The sequence below is a fragment of the Bombyx mandarina genome, chromosome 11 (genome assembly GCF_030267445.1).
Source record: "Bombyx mandarina strain Sakado chromosome 11, ASM3026744v2".
Taxonomy (NCBI): domain Eukaryota; kingdom Metazoa; phylum Arthropoda; class Insecta; order Lepidoptera; family Bombycidae; genus Bombyx; species Bombyx mandarina.
This window is the reverse complement of record NC_143218.1, coordinates 6,777,379-6,796,203: the sequence shown is the minus strand read 5'-3', so window position 1 is coordinate 6,796,203 and position 18,825 is coordinate 6,777,379. Positions and strand designations below refer to the sequence as shown.

Below are 18,825 nucleotides of genomic sequence, written 5' to 3'. Positions count from 1 at the left end.
ACTTTAAGACATAAGATTTCTAGTTCCGTAAGCTGGACGTCTTGCTTTTCGAACCAGAACGTATGACCGTTTCCGTAGAAATAGGATATCCTGGGCCTATAAATAAAATTACGTCCACTACGTAATCGATGCATCTGCATATATTTAGAAGCAATTATTTAGGATAATTTTAGTATATCTCGTTTAAAAAACGTACTATACGGTTTTGCAGCGATAGCCATTGGCAAGCAGAAGAAAACCTGCGTTGACCTAAATCGCACTAAGAACAACCTCAAAAGAATATTGCATTTTAAAAGGGCTACGAGCAATAACAGTCGCTCGGCGAGAGGTATAGCTTTTGTAATCACTACCTGTACCTCTCCAGTGCGAGTTTTTTAACATAAGTAAGCGTAGGCAAACTTTCGCACTTCATACAAACTTTTACGCTATCGAGAATGTTGTAAAAAAACTCGCAATAAGCACATTGGAAGCTAGTTTAAAAACAAATTGCAAATGTCCACTCGGAAGCTTATGAAGTGTTAGCAAAGAAACTTTGTTAAACCCGTACCTAGTCGCATTTGACCCACAGCTGTTTCGCGCGATACGAGTAAATTGAATGCTTTATCCATTAGTCAATGGACACTCATGGGGTGTGCTCCATTCCCAATCCTGCGGACAGAATGGAAAGCAGTCGACGTCGCCCAAAACACGTCATTTCGGATCCTCCCGATCCACTAACGGTGCTTCTAGGTACTTCAAGCACCGGTCACCGTTCTCGTCGAACCCGTCGCTTGTGACGAAGGGCTCGACGAGTAAATTAACTCTCAGACACAGCCCACTGAGTTTCTCGCCGGATCTTCTCAGCGGGTCGCGTTTCCGATCCGGTGGTAGATTCTGCGAAGCACGGCTCTTGCTAGGGTTCGTGTTAGCAACGTCATCAGGTTTGAGCCCCGTGAGCTCACCTACTAAAGTTAGGGTTACGCTGAAATAGCCTCTCAAGGCTCTCAGCTTAGGTAGGGAAAAAAAAAAAAAAAGGGGTGTGCTCAAAACTCAGCTATTAAATATGCCTCTCCATCACACTCAAGTTTAGCACGTCCCTATATGTTTTAATTCTCGTAGGCCGAGTCACACTTACGTATCTTGAAGAGTATTTGGGGCCGCTTACAATGCGCTCTTAGCGATGTATGTTTGTTAATGATGTAATCGTCTCGTTGGTCGAGTGGGGTCTGTGTGGTTAATGCGAATTTTTTAACGTTCTCGATAGCGTAAAAGTTGACTCAAATTTGTATGCAGTTGGAACAGCGCTCCTAGCTGCAAACTTAGGCAAACGTTCCAACTCCATACAAAATTGAGTTAACTTTTATGCTATCGAGAGATACGTTAAAAAGCTCTCACTAAGCACACTGGTCTCGTTTCCCAGTCGGAATGGGTATCGTTTCGAAAAATATTTGGTATTAAGGGTAATTTGTTTTATTCTTGTAACTTCTTCTGGATAAGGCAGAAGAAAATCCCAGATACGGGCTGTTAAGCGTTCCCCGAATTCGAAGCAAGCTCGAAATTCGACCATAATCACTGACGCTTCAAGACTTAGATACGTTTTATTCGTCGAGATGTCGTCAACGCGATGTAAACAGTAAAAGAAGCTCCAATTATATGCATAACGTTTCTTCCTTAAGTAATGCTCTTTTTGTTAAATTGGAAAAAAAACTGGCTGCTTATTTTTTTATTTATTAATAGCATTGAAGTTCGCCGATGATAATAATAATACTGCTTCTCTCTGTCTATTTAAATGTTTATTTATTTATTTACCTCTATCTGGATCTTAAAACGCGCTTGTATGTGCTTGTTATATAGAAATGTGCAGAAGCAATCGTTATGACGAGGTTTGGAGAGGCCTATGTCCTATAGTGGTAGTGTGTGAGCCAAAGATAGATTGTATTCTTGTGATTATTTTTAGACAGGATGAATTTGGGTTGGATGATAATTAAATAAGGACAAGGCGGTAAAGTGCAAAATAAACGGGTGTCGGACCAAAATTAAATAGACCAACCATATGGAAAACCAACGCAAAATGGAGACAGTATTTTTCAATGGTATCCACTGGTGGTAGGACCTCTTGGGATTCCGCACCACCACCCCGCCTATTTCCGCCGTGAAGCAGTCATGCGTTTCGGTTCGAAGGGTGGGGTAGCCGTTGTAACTATACTGAGACCTTACAGCTTATATCTCGAGGTGGGTGGCGCATTTACGTTCTAGATGTCTATGGGCTCCAGTAACCACTTAACATCAGGTGGGCTGTGAGCTCGTCCATCCATCTAAGCAATAAATAAATAAAATGAATAAGATGTTCGAGTGATTACATTAATGTTTGTTGCCTTTAATTGTAAAATGGGAATTACTGATTCTAACTTGTAGGTATGCAATAATTTAAAGTAATGAGTTAACAACTGAAATAAATTCTTTTAAAGCTAATGAAAGGGACATAGAAATAATCGCAATCCACTAAATTGAATAATGATTGGTATTCACTAAAAGGCAAAATACGTAGCTTTATTACTTCCACCATTTATCTCCTATTATTTTGATTGAAAAACCAAAGTACCGAATCGATCTTGATGTAATTTCTGTCGGATCAATCTGGAAGTACCTATTTTTTTAAAGTAATAAGTTTCCAAATTTACATTATTCATAGAGATTTATACAAGTTTAGGAAACAAACGAACAAAACAATCGAATTACGAAAGCCTTTCCTTTTTTTAAATCGCATGAAATTAAACCTCTTTTCCTTCTCCAAATATCTGATGTCGAGCTGTCCCGTCCTTCAATTTTCAAAGACCGTGTAATGTTATAAAGAAACGTGACCGGAATTACAAACATATAAATAGTTTACGCGGAAGGCTGCCGAGGAACTTGAAAAGTGGATTATGTATATATCAAAGTCATTAATCAAATATTAAAATTGAGAAACGGCCGCGATCCGGTAATATGGCGCTCAGTCCGTGGTAAATGAAACATTAATTATACGCGTTAAAGTGGCTGGAGGTTATTTGGTCCACTTAAAGCCAGAAGGGCAACCACAGTCACTATAGTCACAAGTACAACTAATAAATTCTGTAGTATGTAATATGTAGTAATATATATTTTTTTCCTTCTTTAAACACTTGCCCATGATTATATGGGAAGACTTATCTTTGTCTATCAAATCCAGCTGTACATTGAATCCTTTACTGCGGGCAATTGTTTGTCGTACACACTGACTCAAACTTCAGTATTTACAAACTGTAGTTTGAAAGACCATCAAAGAATTCTTCGAAGTGGGTCGGGTATTATCGAAGGCTTCAGCGAACAAAATGTACAAACCAGAATTAATAGACTTGCATGTGACGACTAAAGTCGGTGATAAACGAGTTTCCAATAAAACTGGGGTTTGTTTTTATAGACAGGAGAGTTCTTATATATGTAAGGTAATGCGGGAGAGAGCATCCTAAAGACTACGACTAAGACTTGGATGAACGGTGTGAAAGAGCATATGTGAGAGAAGGGTGTGAGTGCAGAGATGACGTATGATAGGCCTGAATGGAAAAGAAGACACGTTGCGCCGACCCAACTCAATGTACCGACATACAAACGGATATAAAAATTATGTATATTAAGATACTATATAAATCATCAACCCAAATAAAATTACTATTATTCCTCTAAAACACTATACCACCTAAATTCCTTTTTATTTCGTCCTATGTCAGATTTAGTGACATTTCAATATGTCAAAATGGCGCCGTGTGATAAACATCTTCAACTTTTTTTGTATTCCAATTCAATATAGCAATTTTTTTGAACTTAGAATCAGATACTTCGACAAAAACAGCCAGAATAGATTGAATATATCCGTGAAGCCTTATAAAACACGCTGAAATTTCCTAGTAATCAAATAAATCCTGCTCCTCATAGGCCGAGGTACAGTTACAGCATGAAAGCTTTAAAATAAATTTCATACGTATTTTAAAGATTCTATTCATCTTTCACGCAAAACCAGTAGTTACAGTAAGATTTGTAATTTTGTCTTATTGCATAATATGATCTCTTTAGTGAAGACTTTCTTTTTCGGTCATATTGTGTCGATGATTTTTGTCTAGGTCTTAGCGTGGTTAAACAGAATATCTCCTAACTTTGTTCAAATATCGTTTAAAAAAAACACTGTGCAGTTTTTTTGTTGTTCTAATTGATATTAGAAGCGGCCTTTCACAATTACCGATTAGAGCTATTTACTTAATATTTAAAAACATTACCGTTGCTTCTTGTAAGAGTATTTTATTATCAAAACTTAGAAATAAAATAGCTGGAAATATAGAAGTGATTTGTAGACGCGGTGGAGACGACCAACCTGGTGAGTCGTTGGGCTTAGGTGTTAAAATAAGAAAAAATATCAAGACCAACAAGCAATGACTTTAAAAAAACAATGTCAAAGGTCAAAATAATTATCTTTCATCTAAGATTTGTTGAACCCTTAAAGATTGTTTAATTCAGGAAGAGATCTTAAGACGTCTGGTTACAAAGAAATTCTGTGTTGCTTCGTTCCCTTTGCAAGGAGAGACATGCTTTGCTTTTATTTGTGCTGCCTCTAAAGATAGACCCAGGGCCGCATTGTGGTTTTTTTTTTGTTCTATTTGTACCTAATATTGCGTCAGTATCAGAGCCCACAGACATCAACATTGTCCTCTCACATTTCGATGGAGGACTAATCTAACACCTTTTTATTTTTAATTAATTTCGCCTGTTTGATATTTGAAGCAGGTAGTTCGTAAACACGGGTTAGCCGTGTGAGGTTTTTTTATTTTATTTTATTTTTATTATTTATTAGATGGGTGGACGAGCTCACAGCTCACCAGGTGTTAAATTGTCACTGGAGCCCATAGACATCTATAACGTAAATGCGCCACCCACCTTGAGATATAGTTCTAAGGTCTCAATATAGTTACAACGGCTGCCCCACTCTTCAAACCGAAACGCATTGCTGCTTCACGTAATGTTTACTTACAAAAATTGGTGCCTGCCAGAGGATTTAAGAATTTAGATTTAATAGATTGAGCAATTGAAATAGATACGAATACACAGGCGTTACTATTAATTCGGATGCTTCAAGCCCTATTGAATAGTTTTTGGGAACTGTTTAAAATTATATTTTTATTTTCCTTAGATTATTGACAGCGCGTATATTGTAAATTGTTAATGTATATAACTGCATTGTTAGCTACTACTTACTACTTACTACAGACTGCGGGCACGTGACTCACAAGACATTTCATCTTGTACCGTGCTAATTTAAATAAAAAATTAACTTTTGTTTTTATATGTACATACGTACATACATATTTTAAATACAATAATACACATTTTTTAAAACTAATACCTGTTTTTGTTAGTTTTGCTTGGTATTGATGCAATTTACTTAAAATTCTCATTACCGTTTTTCCCTGTTAAAATTATCCTTAATCCGTGTCTGCTTGTCTTTGTCTTAGCTTTTTTTCATCATTTACCCGACCCACTTTGAGAGCTCGGACTGTTCTAAAGATAAATTAAACCAACCTTTCTAGGTGATATCGCACTGTTGGAACTTCATTGAAGTTTTATTGAAACGTAAAACTATGTGATGTATATGACACGTAACACAAATGTGTGGGATTGACATAAACTAACGCAGAATCACATGATCGTATAGGTCGGTCATAGACTCCCAGCTGTACTGCAGGCGGAGCAGCCCTCCATAATCCTGGAACCATTATTCACGAATCCTCTTTTACAAAGCACGTCGGGAACAGCCAGTCAAAGCTTTTACGGGAAACTTTCCGTGAATTCTGTCAGCACAGGCCAAAAAAGCTGTTCGTTTGGCGGCATTACAAATAATTATGGGCACAAAAAAGGATTAAAGCGAACGACGAAGCGAAGTTTCCTATAAAAACTTGTAAAACGTTTCTGCTGGAAACTCGTACAGTACGGGAACTTTCATAAAATTCAACTTAAACATAAACTTGGAATTTCATGCCAAGTCACCGAATTCGTATAACTTCGCAACGACGTCACCTAATTATCACTTTTACGCTTCCGTGTTTAGTTCGTGACGCTTAAACTAAGATGACAAAGAGCGTTACGGACTGCTCCTTAAATTCTGAGAAAGTTAAATAAAGTAATTTATTTTATTTTTCCTTCACATATTCGCTGGTAATTAGTTATTATTAATATTTATTTATTCGAGTTTCTCGCGAACGGTTAGTTGAGCTCACGGCCTCAACCTGAAGACATAACATAACGTCCAACATCAGCGTTAGAGCATAAAACTAATGAATTAGAATGCGATTTTGGTACAAGATTTTGGTTTGGAAGGTCTAAGTTTTGCTTTACCACAGTTGTATTAAATTAAAACCATTTTATTTTGAGGACAATCAGGATCCTATTGGTGATTCAATCAGTATATGTAACATTAAAGTTTTAAGATACTTTTGGTGATGGGAAATTTCTCACCGATGTATCTGTTGACGCTAGGCTTTTAAGTGCCCAGTTTTATGAAAAACGATTTATAATGTATCTATATATTAGATCAATATATTTTTCTACTATGGAATCTGTTTAATTATTCTAGATTTGCTGACGATATAGAACTGATGACCGGACAACGACCAGGAATTTACTGGTTGATCTGTTGGAAGTATCTGTCTCCGCTGGCCATGTTGTCCATTCTCGTGTCATCGTTCGCGGAACTAGCTATGGAGGGATCCGGGTATGAAGCGTGGGTCTCGTCCGAAGGGGACACTGTGAAGAAACCCTGGCCCGTGTGGGCGGTTTTGCTCGTGGTCGTCCTGGTATTGGCATCTGTACTGTGGATCCCTGTAGTTGCGATTTGCAGGTGAGCTCGAGAGCAGAACTAAACATTTTAAACTCGATAATATTTATAATTTTATGCCTGTATTATATGATATCGATTTTGTGTTATCATCGAGAAATATTTTTTTTTAATGTGAATATAAGTGATCGATATATATCACAAAGGGAATTCCGCTAACCACCTTGATGGTTGAAATCTATTAAGATTTTTTTTAGTAAGATTGTTCTGAAACAATCGCTTTACTGCTTCTAATAACCTAACATTATTTATGTCGCGATAAAGCCAGACAAAAGTTTCAGACTACAAGAAAGGTTTTTAGCTTAGTATCGAATTAGAATAGAATCAAGATTGGTCGTTTGGATCAATCGAGGCCAAAGCTATTAACTACGTTGATAACAAAGGATTTGTTACATTTTGTAATAATAGTATGGACTATTCATTCATGTTGGGTATTGTTATGACGATAAGTAGTACTGGATGTACTGACAAAGGTGGTTAAGAAGAGATAGTAAATCCCAAAACTGGTGATAGGAAGTCTTGAGAGTTCGCACGGGTAGGTGCCACCGCCCTGACTGTTTCTGCCATGAAGCAGTAATGCGTGTCGGCTTAAAGGGTGGGGCAGCCGTTGAATTGTAAACCTCAGACCTCAGAACTCATGTCTCGATGTTGGTGGCGGCATTTACGTTGTAAATGTCTATGGGCTCCGGTAACCACTTAAAATAAGGTAGGTCGCGAGATCGCCCAACTATCTAAACAATAAAAAACAATAATGGTCATGATCTAAAAAAAAGGAAATACGTACTGAATACTAACTAGTTCAAGAACGACTTCCACAATGAAGAAATATTATCGCGTAGTGAAGATTAAAACCGCATTTTTCTGTACTTACTGGTATCAGAGGTGTATCGTTAAGTCGTGTGGATACCGCTATCTTGTTTATTTCTGCCTAGAAGCATTGCGCGTCTAAACTTGTAGGGTCCGTTAATCAGATAGGTACCAACATGATATTAATTCTTAGATTTCGTATCGTCAGCATAAAACTAATAGTTAGACACCAATAATTTCAACGGTAGGCAGTGGCTTGGCTCTGCCCCTGGCATTTCTGAAGTCCATGAGCGAATGTAATCACTCACTACCAGGTGGGCCGTATACTCGTCTGCCTACAAGGGCAATAAAAAAAGTTATAGTTAGTTATATAAAACTTTTAAATCTTCATCTTTTTCTTGGCCTTATTCCACTATGTCAAGGATCGGCGCGGCGTGCCCTCTTTTTCCATTCAGGCCTGTAATACGTCATATCTACACTCACACCGTTTTTTCGCGTATTCTCTTTCGTACAGTCCATCCAATTTTTTTTTAGGAAAACACCTTTTTTATTTCAAAAAATAAATATCCACACATTTAAGCATTAAATAAAAAAAAACTTTTAAAGCATGATTTGTTTTTAAATTTTACTTTTATATCATGATTCAGATACTTCGGATATCCTATCGTAGAGGACGAGGAGCGCGCCTGGTTTCCCGCCGAAGACCTTCGTGATTTTCACGGCATCGAGCCAAGGCCGGTCTCCGCGGCGGAGACCCTTCTGTTCTGCCCTAGGCCTGACGGCAGCGAGGGCTGCTGCTGGCCTGGATGTTGCGAAACTGACGATGAGGAGTAAACTCTTCATTCATTGATTTGTTGTTTCTGTCCATGCTTCGTGTAAGGAAAGTTATTGTAGCTGTGTACAGTTTACTGTGAAAATATGTTTATGTAGATGTTCTTACCTGGATCTGAAGGCAAATTGGATCGCGTTAACAATAATCCTTTCACTTTAAAAAAAAATTAAGATCGTAAACAAATATTAGCGTGTACAATAATTATACATTGCTATTTATTTTTAATTGTCCACCCGATTTAAAGTGAAACAATATTTGGCTAAGATTATTTCTGATTGAAAAACATTTCGATAGATTCAGCTAATACGCTGCTATGCGTGTCGTATCGCTACAAGGCTGATTTGAAGGATATAAAAATATTACTTTAAATTTGACTAACCTTCAAATTTCAAATATGGCAGCTCAAAGGAAAGGTGGATGAAACCGAGGGATACGCGCTTTTGAAGCTGGCAACATCAAACTATGTACTTTTCATAATGCGTTAATATACTCTGATTCCGAATAGAGGATTGTTCCAATTATATTATTATCAAAACATTTTATCATAGTTCGATATTTTATTCATTAAATTTAAGTTTACCCTCACAAATCGATACGTACCTTTAAATATTTTTTGAGTAATCATAACTTGAGTGTATAAATGAAGGTGTTTCCAACAACAATATTACGGTCTTTACGTGAATAATGACAATAATATTTAGGCCTAAAGAAAATTAAATAGAACTGTGTTGTTTGAAAATAGAGATTGTGGTTTGTTTAGTTTTTATTTTGTATTCGAAAATGAAGTTAAGTGTGGTAGGTAGCAGCTTGGTTGTGTTTTTGGCATTGCTGACCTCCATGACTGACGGTAACACTATTCGGTGGCTCTAAAAAGTATTGCCTACGAAGCCAATAGGAAAAAGTAAAGTATCAGCCAGCAAGATAAAGTTTTAGTACCGACTGTCGTTATGAACACTACCTACGTACTTCTTACCTTCTTCATATCATGATAGGCGATCTATATCTTTCTTCCATATCAACAAAGTTATGAAAAAGTCATATCTTTCACTTTTAAAAGTAATTTTGACTAACGGAAAATACCTTTTAGTAGATGTGTATTCTATTTACAAAAATAATACATTATATTATATACAAATAATTTACGTACAACAATGACAAAAAATTGAAGTTATATATATAGGATTTACAGTTGTTTTGTAGTTTTAAAATATTCACATTCTCTCCAAGACAATAACTTTTGGATAAGTATTATTATTTATTAATTTGTATTTCCAATTGATTTAAAGAAAATTTACGACAATAATCTTATTGGTATTTAGATACTATATTATAGAGTGTAAGATAGAATACAATGCAGTCATATTATGTATTGAAAAAAAATAACAATTAAAGAATCGCATACTTGGTTTGAACTATCAGTGAAAATTAACAATAAACATTATGAGTATTATGACGTCACAAACAAATACAATTTTTTTTTATTCGCAATCGTTTCTTTGGCTGCTATTGTATTAATAATAAGCCTTGATGTGATAATATTAACTGTTGTTGTTATCTTTTAATATTATATCCTAATATATCGTCCTAAACTGATATGTTTTGAGTGTCAGTTTAAAATACGCAATATGAGATTTTAAAAAATCTTTCGGGATGTTGTGCGTAGGAGAATTATTAAATTGCTTGTGATTGATAATAAACGATGGCTTTGTGTACTGTCACCTTTCATTTTGGACCGACACTCAAAATAATATTAATTAAATGTAATAGGTAATATGTAGCACATAAGTATTTTAGAAATATCTCATTGACGAGTGGCTGTTTAATAATTACGTACTTTTAACACCAATTTGATGTCTGTTTGAAATTAAATCTCAATTGTAATCAAACTCATTGAAGCATAATAATATGAAAAACTATTATTTCTTCTTTATCATCGTAAAAACATGAATTAATAATTAGCGTTATGTATGTAGATCGCTTTCGTGCTTGGAGATTATTATAAATATGTTAAAAGCTAAAAAGCGTAAACGTTAAAAAGCTTTATGTTTAAATGACATGCACTACGATTTTCTGCCGTCTTATTGTTTTAGCTACATACTGCAACCGTTCACCGACACTGTCAGACAGAACTGTCCACATCAATAAAATAAAAATCCTAGCGTTAACGATAAAAAAAATATACTTGCAGTTTTATTGCGTATATATGCTATTCATCGACTTGTTCAGTTCAGCTAGTTAATGACAATTGAAACAAACAAAGTCGATTGGTTGAATATAAATTGTCTGCGTTGAAGTGTTCGAGTTCAATAAGCTACAAAATTCGAATTGGTTGACCATTTTGTACTTTGTACTGAAATTTACCAAATTATGTAAATCTGGATAAAAAATGCGTGTAGGTACCCTTTACTAATAGTCAAATGTTACGCTAAAATTAGCTGGCGGTTAGCTGTAGTGCGGGTTACCACTAAAGGCAAGGTAAGGCTGTACCTATGCGTTTAAGGCTTGTGCCGATTTTAAGTCAATTAATTTTTATGCGGTAAAACGTAGTAACTTCAGTAACATCGAAGCTATTTATCATCATGTACTTATTTAGGTTTCTAATGGGAAGCGCTGAACTTAAACAATATTGGATAGTCTCTTGAGTAACAGGAAATATAACTTCAGGAATCTGGTGACCTTAGATACGTTACTCTAAATAATGTTTTTTTAAAGTTATCTACTCAATTCTAAATTGTTGCATTCCAATGAATCTTTATTTTGCTTGTAATAAACATGTTCTTATGAAAAAAACTGAAACGCACAACGACTTTGCATAGCAATTTTTTATTGTATATTTTTCGATAAAACCAATACTATTGCTTATTTCTTATGAAATTATGAAAAGAAAAATAATATTTCTAAATAAGAACAGCTGACATTATGGTATCTTTAAGCGATTTTGAACCGATTCTGAGTACCCAAATTTAATTAGTTTTTAATTGGAATATGTAATGCTCGCTTTTAGATCGATTAATGTTTTGTTTGTATTAATTGATTTCCAATAATTTCCATTCTTCCCATGATCACTGAAAATAATTAACTATTTTGCATAAGGCGAGTGTCGTTCCTAGCTATTTATGTTTTAATCAAGATATATGTATCTATACCTACTTATAATTATCTAAAGCAATCATTAATAATTAACGTGTTGTTGTTTCGTAAAAACTAAGTACAGTATATGCCTGAATATTACTTACGTCGTGTTGATGGTAAAATTAAATTTTCTTGGGAAATTGTAGTTTCATTTCATGGTAACACAATGTGCCTTGCGCTTCCAAAATTCCGAATAACGACAAAAAGACATTATGAAAAATTATTTCTACTATACTTAAAGTTAATACACATAATATTTAAGTATTTCTACCAAAACGTGCGTGAGGAGTAAATAGATTTTAAGCAACCATCGTTTGTCTGTACTATATAGTAGCTTAATAATATTATTAAATTAAATACATAGCTCACTGCTTACCTGTTTAATTAATGCGAGTTTTTTAACGTTCTCGATAGCGTAAAAGTTAACTCAAATTTGTATGCAGTTGGAACGTTTGCCGCTAGGGGCATTGTCCCAACTGCAACTGGTCTAAGTGGTTATTGCAATTTCTAAGCAGTACATCCGGGCTGATGCTGCGTGATCGAACGTCACACTCGCTTAAGTCATGACCACATCACCATCGTGTGGTCAGTTTTTGTTTATGAAAAATTAAACACAATAAAGATAATAGTCATTCTTTATTCAAAAATCATGATACATTAATTAAACAAAACAAATTAAACTATGGCAACTGTTAGGTTCGACTTGACTTGCGTCTATCTGTAGGTATAAATGTGCCCGTGGACTTCCGTTACCATTCACATGTGTGAATAGTGTACTAGTCCAACATGTTTTATGTAAATTTAGCTTATAAAATTATATTATTACTACGCAGTCGTCACCTCTCGGTTATGTACCATAACCTGTGCGCTTAGTGAGAGTTTTTTAACGTTCTCGATAGCGTAAAAGTTAACTAAAATTTGTACCTATGTAGTTGGAAAGTTTGCTTACGTTTGCCGCTAGGGGCGCTGTTCCAACTGCATACGCATTTATGTTAACTTTTACGCTTTCGGGGACGTTAAAAAACTCGCACAAAGCACGCGGATCGTTTATCAAATTTGACTTTGACAATCCCTATCAATTATTGTTCCTAGTATTTTTTAATTTATAGAATAGACGGGTGAAAGCTCTCGGGCAATCTAGTGTTAGGTGGTTACCTGAGCCTATAGATAACACGGTGTGAATGTCGCCATACATCCTGTCTTATTGTATAGTGCAACGATGGTCCTAACCCTACAAACACATGGTAGCTTCTCAGTAGAACGTGACCTCTTTAATCAATCTCCAGTCCAGTCGGTCCGTTCTCCTCTGCATGCAAAAGTGACCATCCTTAACACTACGTAATTAATCAGGCAAATTTTAATTTTTATAGGTGCGATTTTTATTACGTGCTATTTTTCCTTCATCGTCGATGTCATTTGTATAATTGTATTAAATATGTATTTTATTACAAAAATTGGTGCCGATCTGTGGGATTCGAACACAGGTTCAGTCGGGTCGCTCTAATCGACTTTATCATGATATCTTAGTTTTAACGTTACATTAATCTATGTTTTCTATATGAAATATAAAGTTGACAATCAGGTCCGCTCTCTTCGAGAATTATTCGGAAAAGACGATAATAACTTTTATTTTGTGGAACGCCAAAATCAATATGAGCAAAATCAAATAAGTACATGGTAAAAATTTATAATTGAACTAATACACTTACTGGCTACACTAATTCACTATGATATGACGCGTACCGCTAACGGACTCTGTTCATCATGAGATGTTTTGAGAAATATTCCGCGTGTACGCTGCTTAGATGATTTCCAAGCGAGTTATAGCAATGCCCATACTTGCCGTTGTGTTACGTAACCTATTCCCCGAGTTGTAATTAAAAATGATTGTTTCGTAACACGGTTCCCGCGCAGTTTTGATTTGCAATTAATTTCGTAACAGCAATACTCAAACTCATCGCCGCGAACAATGACAGAGGGATTTTTAATTTTTAGTCAAAGGGTCGGTTTGGTTTTTCCCGGCAGACAGACGTTCGACATCCGAGCATTTTCACAAAACACACACCGCGTTGTAACTATCGCTAATTGTATGAAATACATAGATTTCCTACGCGCGCTATAAGTATGATTGACTTAATGCGTGCGCCATCTACCCTCCAAAATTTAATTCAATATACACGTGGCGACACCTTATGTTATACCAGTTAAATATGAGCTACTTAGATTGTAAGCGCTGTTGCGACATTTTGAAACTTTTAACTTATTTAACTAAGTTTTTAAGGTAAACTATTGGACCCATGGCTTTTAGGTAGAATGAACCTGAATGAAACTGATGGTTTTCCTTGAGTGTTAGTAACATGGAAACGGTCAACTCTTCACTATAAAAATTGCAGCGTAAAGTTTACTAGCTTTATTACGTGTGACGTCATCCGAGGCTAACATAAGCATCGAGTTAACCACGGAACACCTAATACTCTAAAACAACGAGTAACCACAAAGGACGTCATACATAGTGATTGGTATTTAACCTGTTGTTAAAAAAATTAGAATGATTACATTTTACTTAATGGTTTAAAATTTAAATTACTATTACTTTACAGAGATGTGATTGAATTTTAAATAAGATTAAGATAATTTTTGAATTAAGTACTATAAGAATGACAGTGAAATTCACTGCGATGAAAGATATATAAGAGAACTGAACTGAATTAAGATAATGGCTCAGAACAAGATATTTATTAATAATAATTAATAATAGAAGCCTGCACCATGAAATTGTAGCCATATATCAATTGAATCCAATTACGGTGTGGAACAAAATAAATTTGCCAAGAATAGGCGGCAATTTTAAGATAACATATTATTATGATATCTATATAATTAAACAAGACAAGCTTGAGTGCAATATACATTCTAAACTATATTAATTATACAATACATACGTTTTAAATAGAAATTTGTACCTATAAGGTGGGATGAGCAGTGCCGTACAAACATTATTTGTAAAAATTGAATGTAATATCGCACAACCTAGAAATATTTATGGTGTTTCGTAAATTAGTGTAAGAACAATTTTTGTAAGTGTAGTATATTAGTGAGGGTACTTGTTTTCCTTTTAATAAAAGGATTGCTAAGTGCCGGTTGTATAAAGAGAGACATACAGTAAGCTGATTTGTTACCCAACACACATGCTTATGTTCATAATTGAATAATCTATACTGATATATAAATCTACAGTGGTTTTTACGGATGTTCCGTTATAACTACTGAACCATGCATCCGATTGACTTGAAACTTGATATCCATGTAGAAAATACATGTACTTAATGGATAGGCTAATATTTATATGAGTGTTGGACTCCCTACACCAGTTGCAGGGCCGTTAATGATGAGAATCTTTGTGGGGGAGAAAAATAATAATGTTAATTTTAAATGCCCAGCGAAGCGGACGGGTACAGCTAGTAAAACATAATAGTAAGCTTTTTCTATATAGTTAGTCTATGAACTGTTCGATAAAATCTCTCTTATAATTTGTCATGAGTGTTGCCAGCAATGGACAGAATCTTGGATGTATTCCGGGCACTGCTGATGTTCAATGTTGCTGCTTTATAGCTCAGTTCTTTCCACAGAGTTCATTGTTTGTCCAACATTCAGAGCACACTGCGATCTGTCTCTTATCAGTTTATCACCTCCACAATATTATTCCGACAGACAATTCCAGTGCAGTGCTGCTAATATCAGAACACGGAGAAAGAAAGTTTTATTTTTAAGGCTTGACTGTATTTAGAAATTTGAACAAGTGAACCTTCATACACTCAGACAACTCGTGTTATCTCAATTTAATCGACAAATGAGTTTAGGTCAAATTTAAAGTCTTACACCAATTCACGAAACCCTATGTACTGCATAAGTACAAAATTATAATTTCAAGCAATTTTGAATTTTGTTATTTATGTAAAACGGTGTATTATTATAATTACGTAACTGAGCTATGTGTATCTTCAACGGTGTTGTCGTTTTCAGCTTTTTTCATCTTTTTTGCTCTTATATCTGCCATAGTCTGCTCTATAGATCTCTGATCTTTCTTATTTTCACTCGGTACCTCTCCATAGCTCTTGTTTAAATTAGTTTTCTGTGCTGCTTGGATAGCGGCATCTTCGCCAATCAGATGCGCATACTTCTGCTTGTAAAATGTACCGCTTAATTCTTCACGACCTCGTTTCCTTTTCCTGTGCTTTTCTTCTTCAGATTCAATGGCTGCCAGTTTCTGATTTTCGATACGTTGTTTTGCAAGTTCTGCGGCTTTACTCTCGTCCCAAATACCACCGGACCTGCGCACAGCCAACTCATCCTCTGAGGGACCCATTTCTTTGGTATATATTACGGAATAGCGGTCAACACCCTCCTGACCGAAGGAATATACTTGTAATCCAGCCACATCGGCTACATCACGTATTATAGAACGATACATTTGCTCCATTGGTTCAAATTCTAATGAAAATTTATTGTCCTTGATGAATTTGGCTATTTTCTCTTCAATGTTTTTCCTGAATTTGTTAAGCATGTTCTTCATTTCCTTTTGTTTTTTCTCCATAGCTTCACGTTGTTGTCTCATAGCATTTCTTTGGGCCTCACTCGTTGATGGTGGCTTTTGCATCGAATTCAAAATGGAACCGAGCAGATCCATTTTATATTTGATTTTCCTGTATGAATGACGTGTAGGCGATGATTTCGGGTATGCGTTGTCGCCAGTCAGATGAAATGCGAAAATTGTCTATAACCAATTCTGCGTCTAGTCCTTTATAAGCCAGTACTTCTAATGCCGTTTCGATTTGGCGGCAAATTTGACTTCCAAATGTCACAACATCATCAGCAAATTCCAAGAGTTCTTTGAGAGGCGGCTGGAATGGTGATCCACAGATCAATTTAGTCTTTTGTTTAAAGTCCACTTCTCTGCAACATTCTGTTAATTTTTTATGTTGATTGAGAAGTTTTTCGAAGAATTCTTCTATTTTACAACTGTAAAGAAGATTTTTTGGTAATTAAATAAAAAAAATCACACCATCACATCTCTCGTCACCCTGTGCGTATCATCAAAGGATCTCTTGTGAGTTCGCGCGGGCAGGTACCCCCACCTTGCCTATTTTTGCCGTGAAGCAGCAATGCGTTTTGGTTTGAAGGATGGGGAAGCCGTTGTAACTATACTTGAGACCTTAGAACTTATATATCAAGGTGGGTGGCGCATTTACGCCGTAGATGTCTATGGGCTCCAGTAACCACTTAACACCAGGTGGGCTGTGAGGTCGTGCACCCATATAAGCAATAAAAAAAAAAACAACACTGCCCACATGGTTTTTTTTAATAAGGCAGTGAAGTTATAGCAATTAGTTATTGCAGATTTAATGTCCTGGCACTAAAGGTCAATTTTACTAGTGGTACAGTGTCTTGTGTGTCCACGTGTGTAAGTACCACCTCCATTTAACTCCTGGTGCCTGCCTGCCTATTATCCTACCTCCTACATATCAAAGTAATAATTTTGTTTATGAAATTTCATTTTTATTATATATATTTCAGTAAACTACTGATCCCGCAGTAGTCGAAATTCCACTATAATTAATTGAAATTGTAAGTTTGTACACTATTATGATTCTATTTTCAAAGACTATTATACTTCTTAATCACAAATTTCGTCAAGACTACACTATAGAAAAATATTAATAAAGACAAACAATATTTAATTCAATCTCAATTTGACCACAGACTTCAAGAACAAATTTTGACAATAAATAAATTATATGCATCAAATACATGCAAGTGTGCGTAAATTTTTTTTTATTGATTTAATGTATTTTTTAGGCATAATTTAAAAAAATATTAACATTCTGCACTCCTTCTCTATTCCAATTTTAGGAATATTTTATTGTAATGATAGGAACTCGTTTTCAGTTTCCTTACTTATGATTTTAAGTAATTTTAAGATAAATATTATATTAGACTAACTTGTTTGTACTGATATTTGTTTGTAAAATTTTGGTATGTAAGATTAAATTGCGAAGTAACAATAAATCAAAGAAGATACGGAAGATAACCAAAAATTTCACTCACAAATATTTATTTCAAAAAGTCATGAACCTTTTATCTATCTGACACTTTTAAAGTAAACATATATTTACTAAAATTTGGAATAGGAAAGATCTATTTTTTATGATTTCATACTTTAAAACGTGTATTTGAAGCAAAGTGTATTTTACCCGTATTACGTTGTTTATTGACTTTTATTTACGTACGACCGATTTTCAGATCTACTTACAGTTGTTTGCGGATCGCCTCGATATCTTCCGAAATGAGGTTATGTAGCGATGCACATAATCTATTTTGTAGCCCTTCAAAGTCTTCTAGGGGCGTCCCAGTTAAATCAGCACTAAAAATCGTAAGAATAAAAAAGTAAATTTGTTATTTTTATGCCCTAGTATGCTATAAAAATAATGGAAATATTACAATTGTTTTTTGTTTGGTTACATACATATTATTGTTTATCATTGTACTGTTATGTTTGATTTGTATTTTTACTCACATTTTAACGTTATTGCAACGTTTTATTAGTTTATTTATAGACACTGCAGAGTTTTGGCAAACTTTCAAGCTCTCTTTCGCGTTGTTGTAAAATTCATCGAAAAACGAGAAATACTCGGATATTTGATTTTGTATTTTAACTTCCATCTTATGTTAAATTATTCATAGGAGACCTATGTACATTCCTAATTACAAATTAAAGAATAAAAATCTAAAAACTCACATGACAAAGACGATCGCTGACACTTTGGCTTTTCAAAATTTTGTTTATGCGGCTGGCTTTGTGCTCACTTGATTCAACAATCAATTTGGGTACCTAAAGATTTTGAATTCTTGTGTTGAAATTTTTTACAAAATAATATATCAATACATAATGTATTTTCAGTAGAGTAAAATTTTAATAGAAAATTTTATGTTTATTATATGTACCTATTTGTGTGCACGTGATTTGATTGAATAGTTTTTTCTTGAATCTTTGTGTCAATCTCCATAAACGCGCAAAAAGAATCAGTTTCAAAAACCGTTAACATTCGCTAAATTATTGTAATGACTACCATGACATGGGGTAAATTGGGATCCTGGGGTAAATTGGGACAAACCTGCG

The 18,825-nt window shown here is 35.0% G+C and overlaps 2 protein-coding genes across 4 annotated transcripts in view; one reads left to right on the top strand and one right to left on the bottom strand.

Moving 5' to 3' along the window:
* The window catches only part of LOC114242276 (sodium-dependent neutral amino acid transporter B(0)AT3), a 32,560-nt gene extending 21,867 nt beyond the window's left edge, over positions 1 to 10,693 (top strand). The window contains 2 exon segments of the mRNA XM_028173377.2: positions 6,617 to 6,880; positions 8,332 to 10,693. Coding sequence (XP_028029178.2) covers positions 6,617 to 6,880; positions 8,332 to 8,518 — 451 coding nt within the window. The 3' untranslated portion in view covers positions 8,519 to 10,693.
* Positions 10,694 to 12,271: 1,578 nt separating this feature from the next.
* LOC114242211 (sperm-associated antigen 7 homolog) lies at positions 12,272 to 18,725 on the bottom strand. 3 transcript variants are annotated; one of them, XM_089730841.1, is made up of 4 exons: positions 18,651 to 18,725; positions 18,445 to 18,537; positions 17,959 to 18,069; positions 12,272 to 16,667 (listed from the first exon to the last, which is right to left on the bottom strand). In XM_089730841.1, the coding sequence occupies exon 4, from the start codon at positions 16,333 to 16,335 to the stop codon at positions 15,625 to 15,627; it is 711 nt and encodes a 236-aa protein (XP_089586967.1). In that variant the 5' UTR covers positions 16,336 to 16,667; positions 17,959 to 18,069; positions 18,445 to 18,537; positions 18,651 to 18,725; the 3' UTR covers positions 12,272 to 15,624. The 3 variants fall into 3 exon arrangements, with proteins under 3 accessions (XP_089586967.1, XP_028029086.2, XP_028029087.2); XM_028173285.2 differs by lacking the exon at positions 18,651 to 18,725 and having other exon boundaries at positions 18,445 to 18,564; XM_028173286.2 differs by lacking the exon at positions 18,651 to 18,725 and having other exon boundaries at positions 18,223 to 18,465.
* Between the last annotated feature and the right edge of the window lie 100 nt (positions 18,726 to 18,825).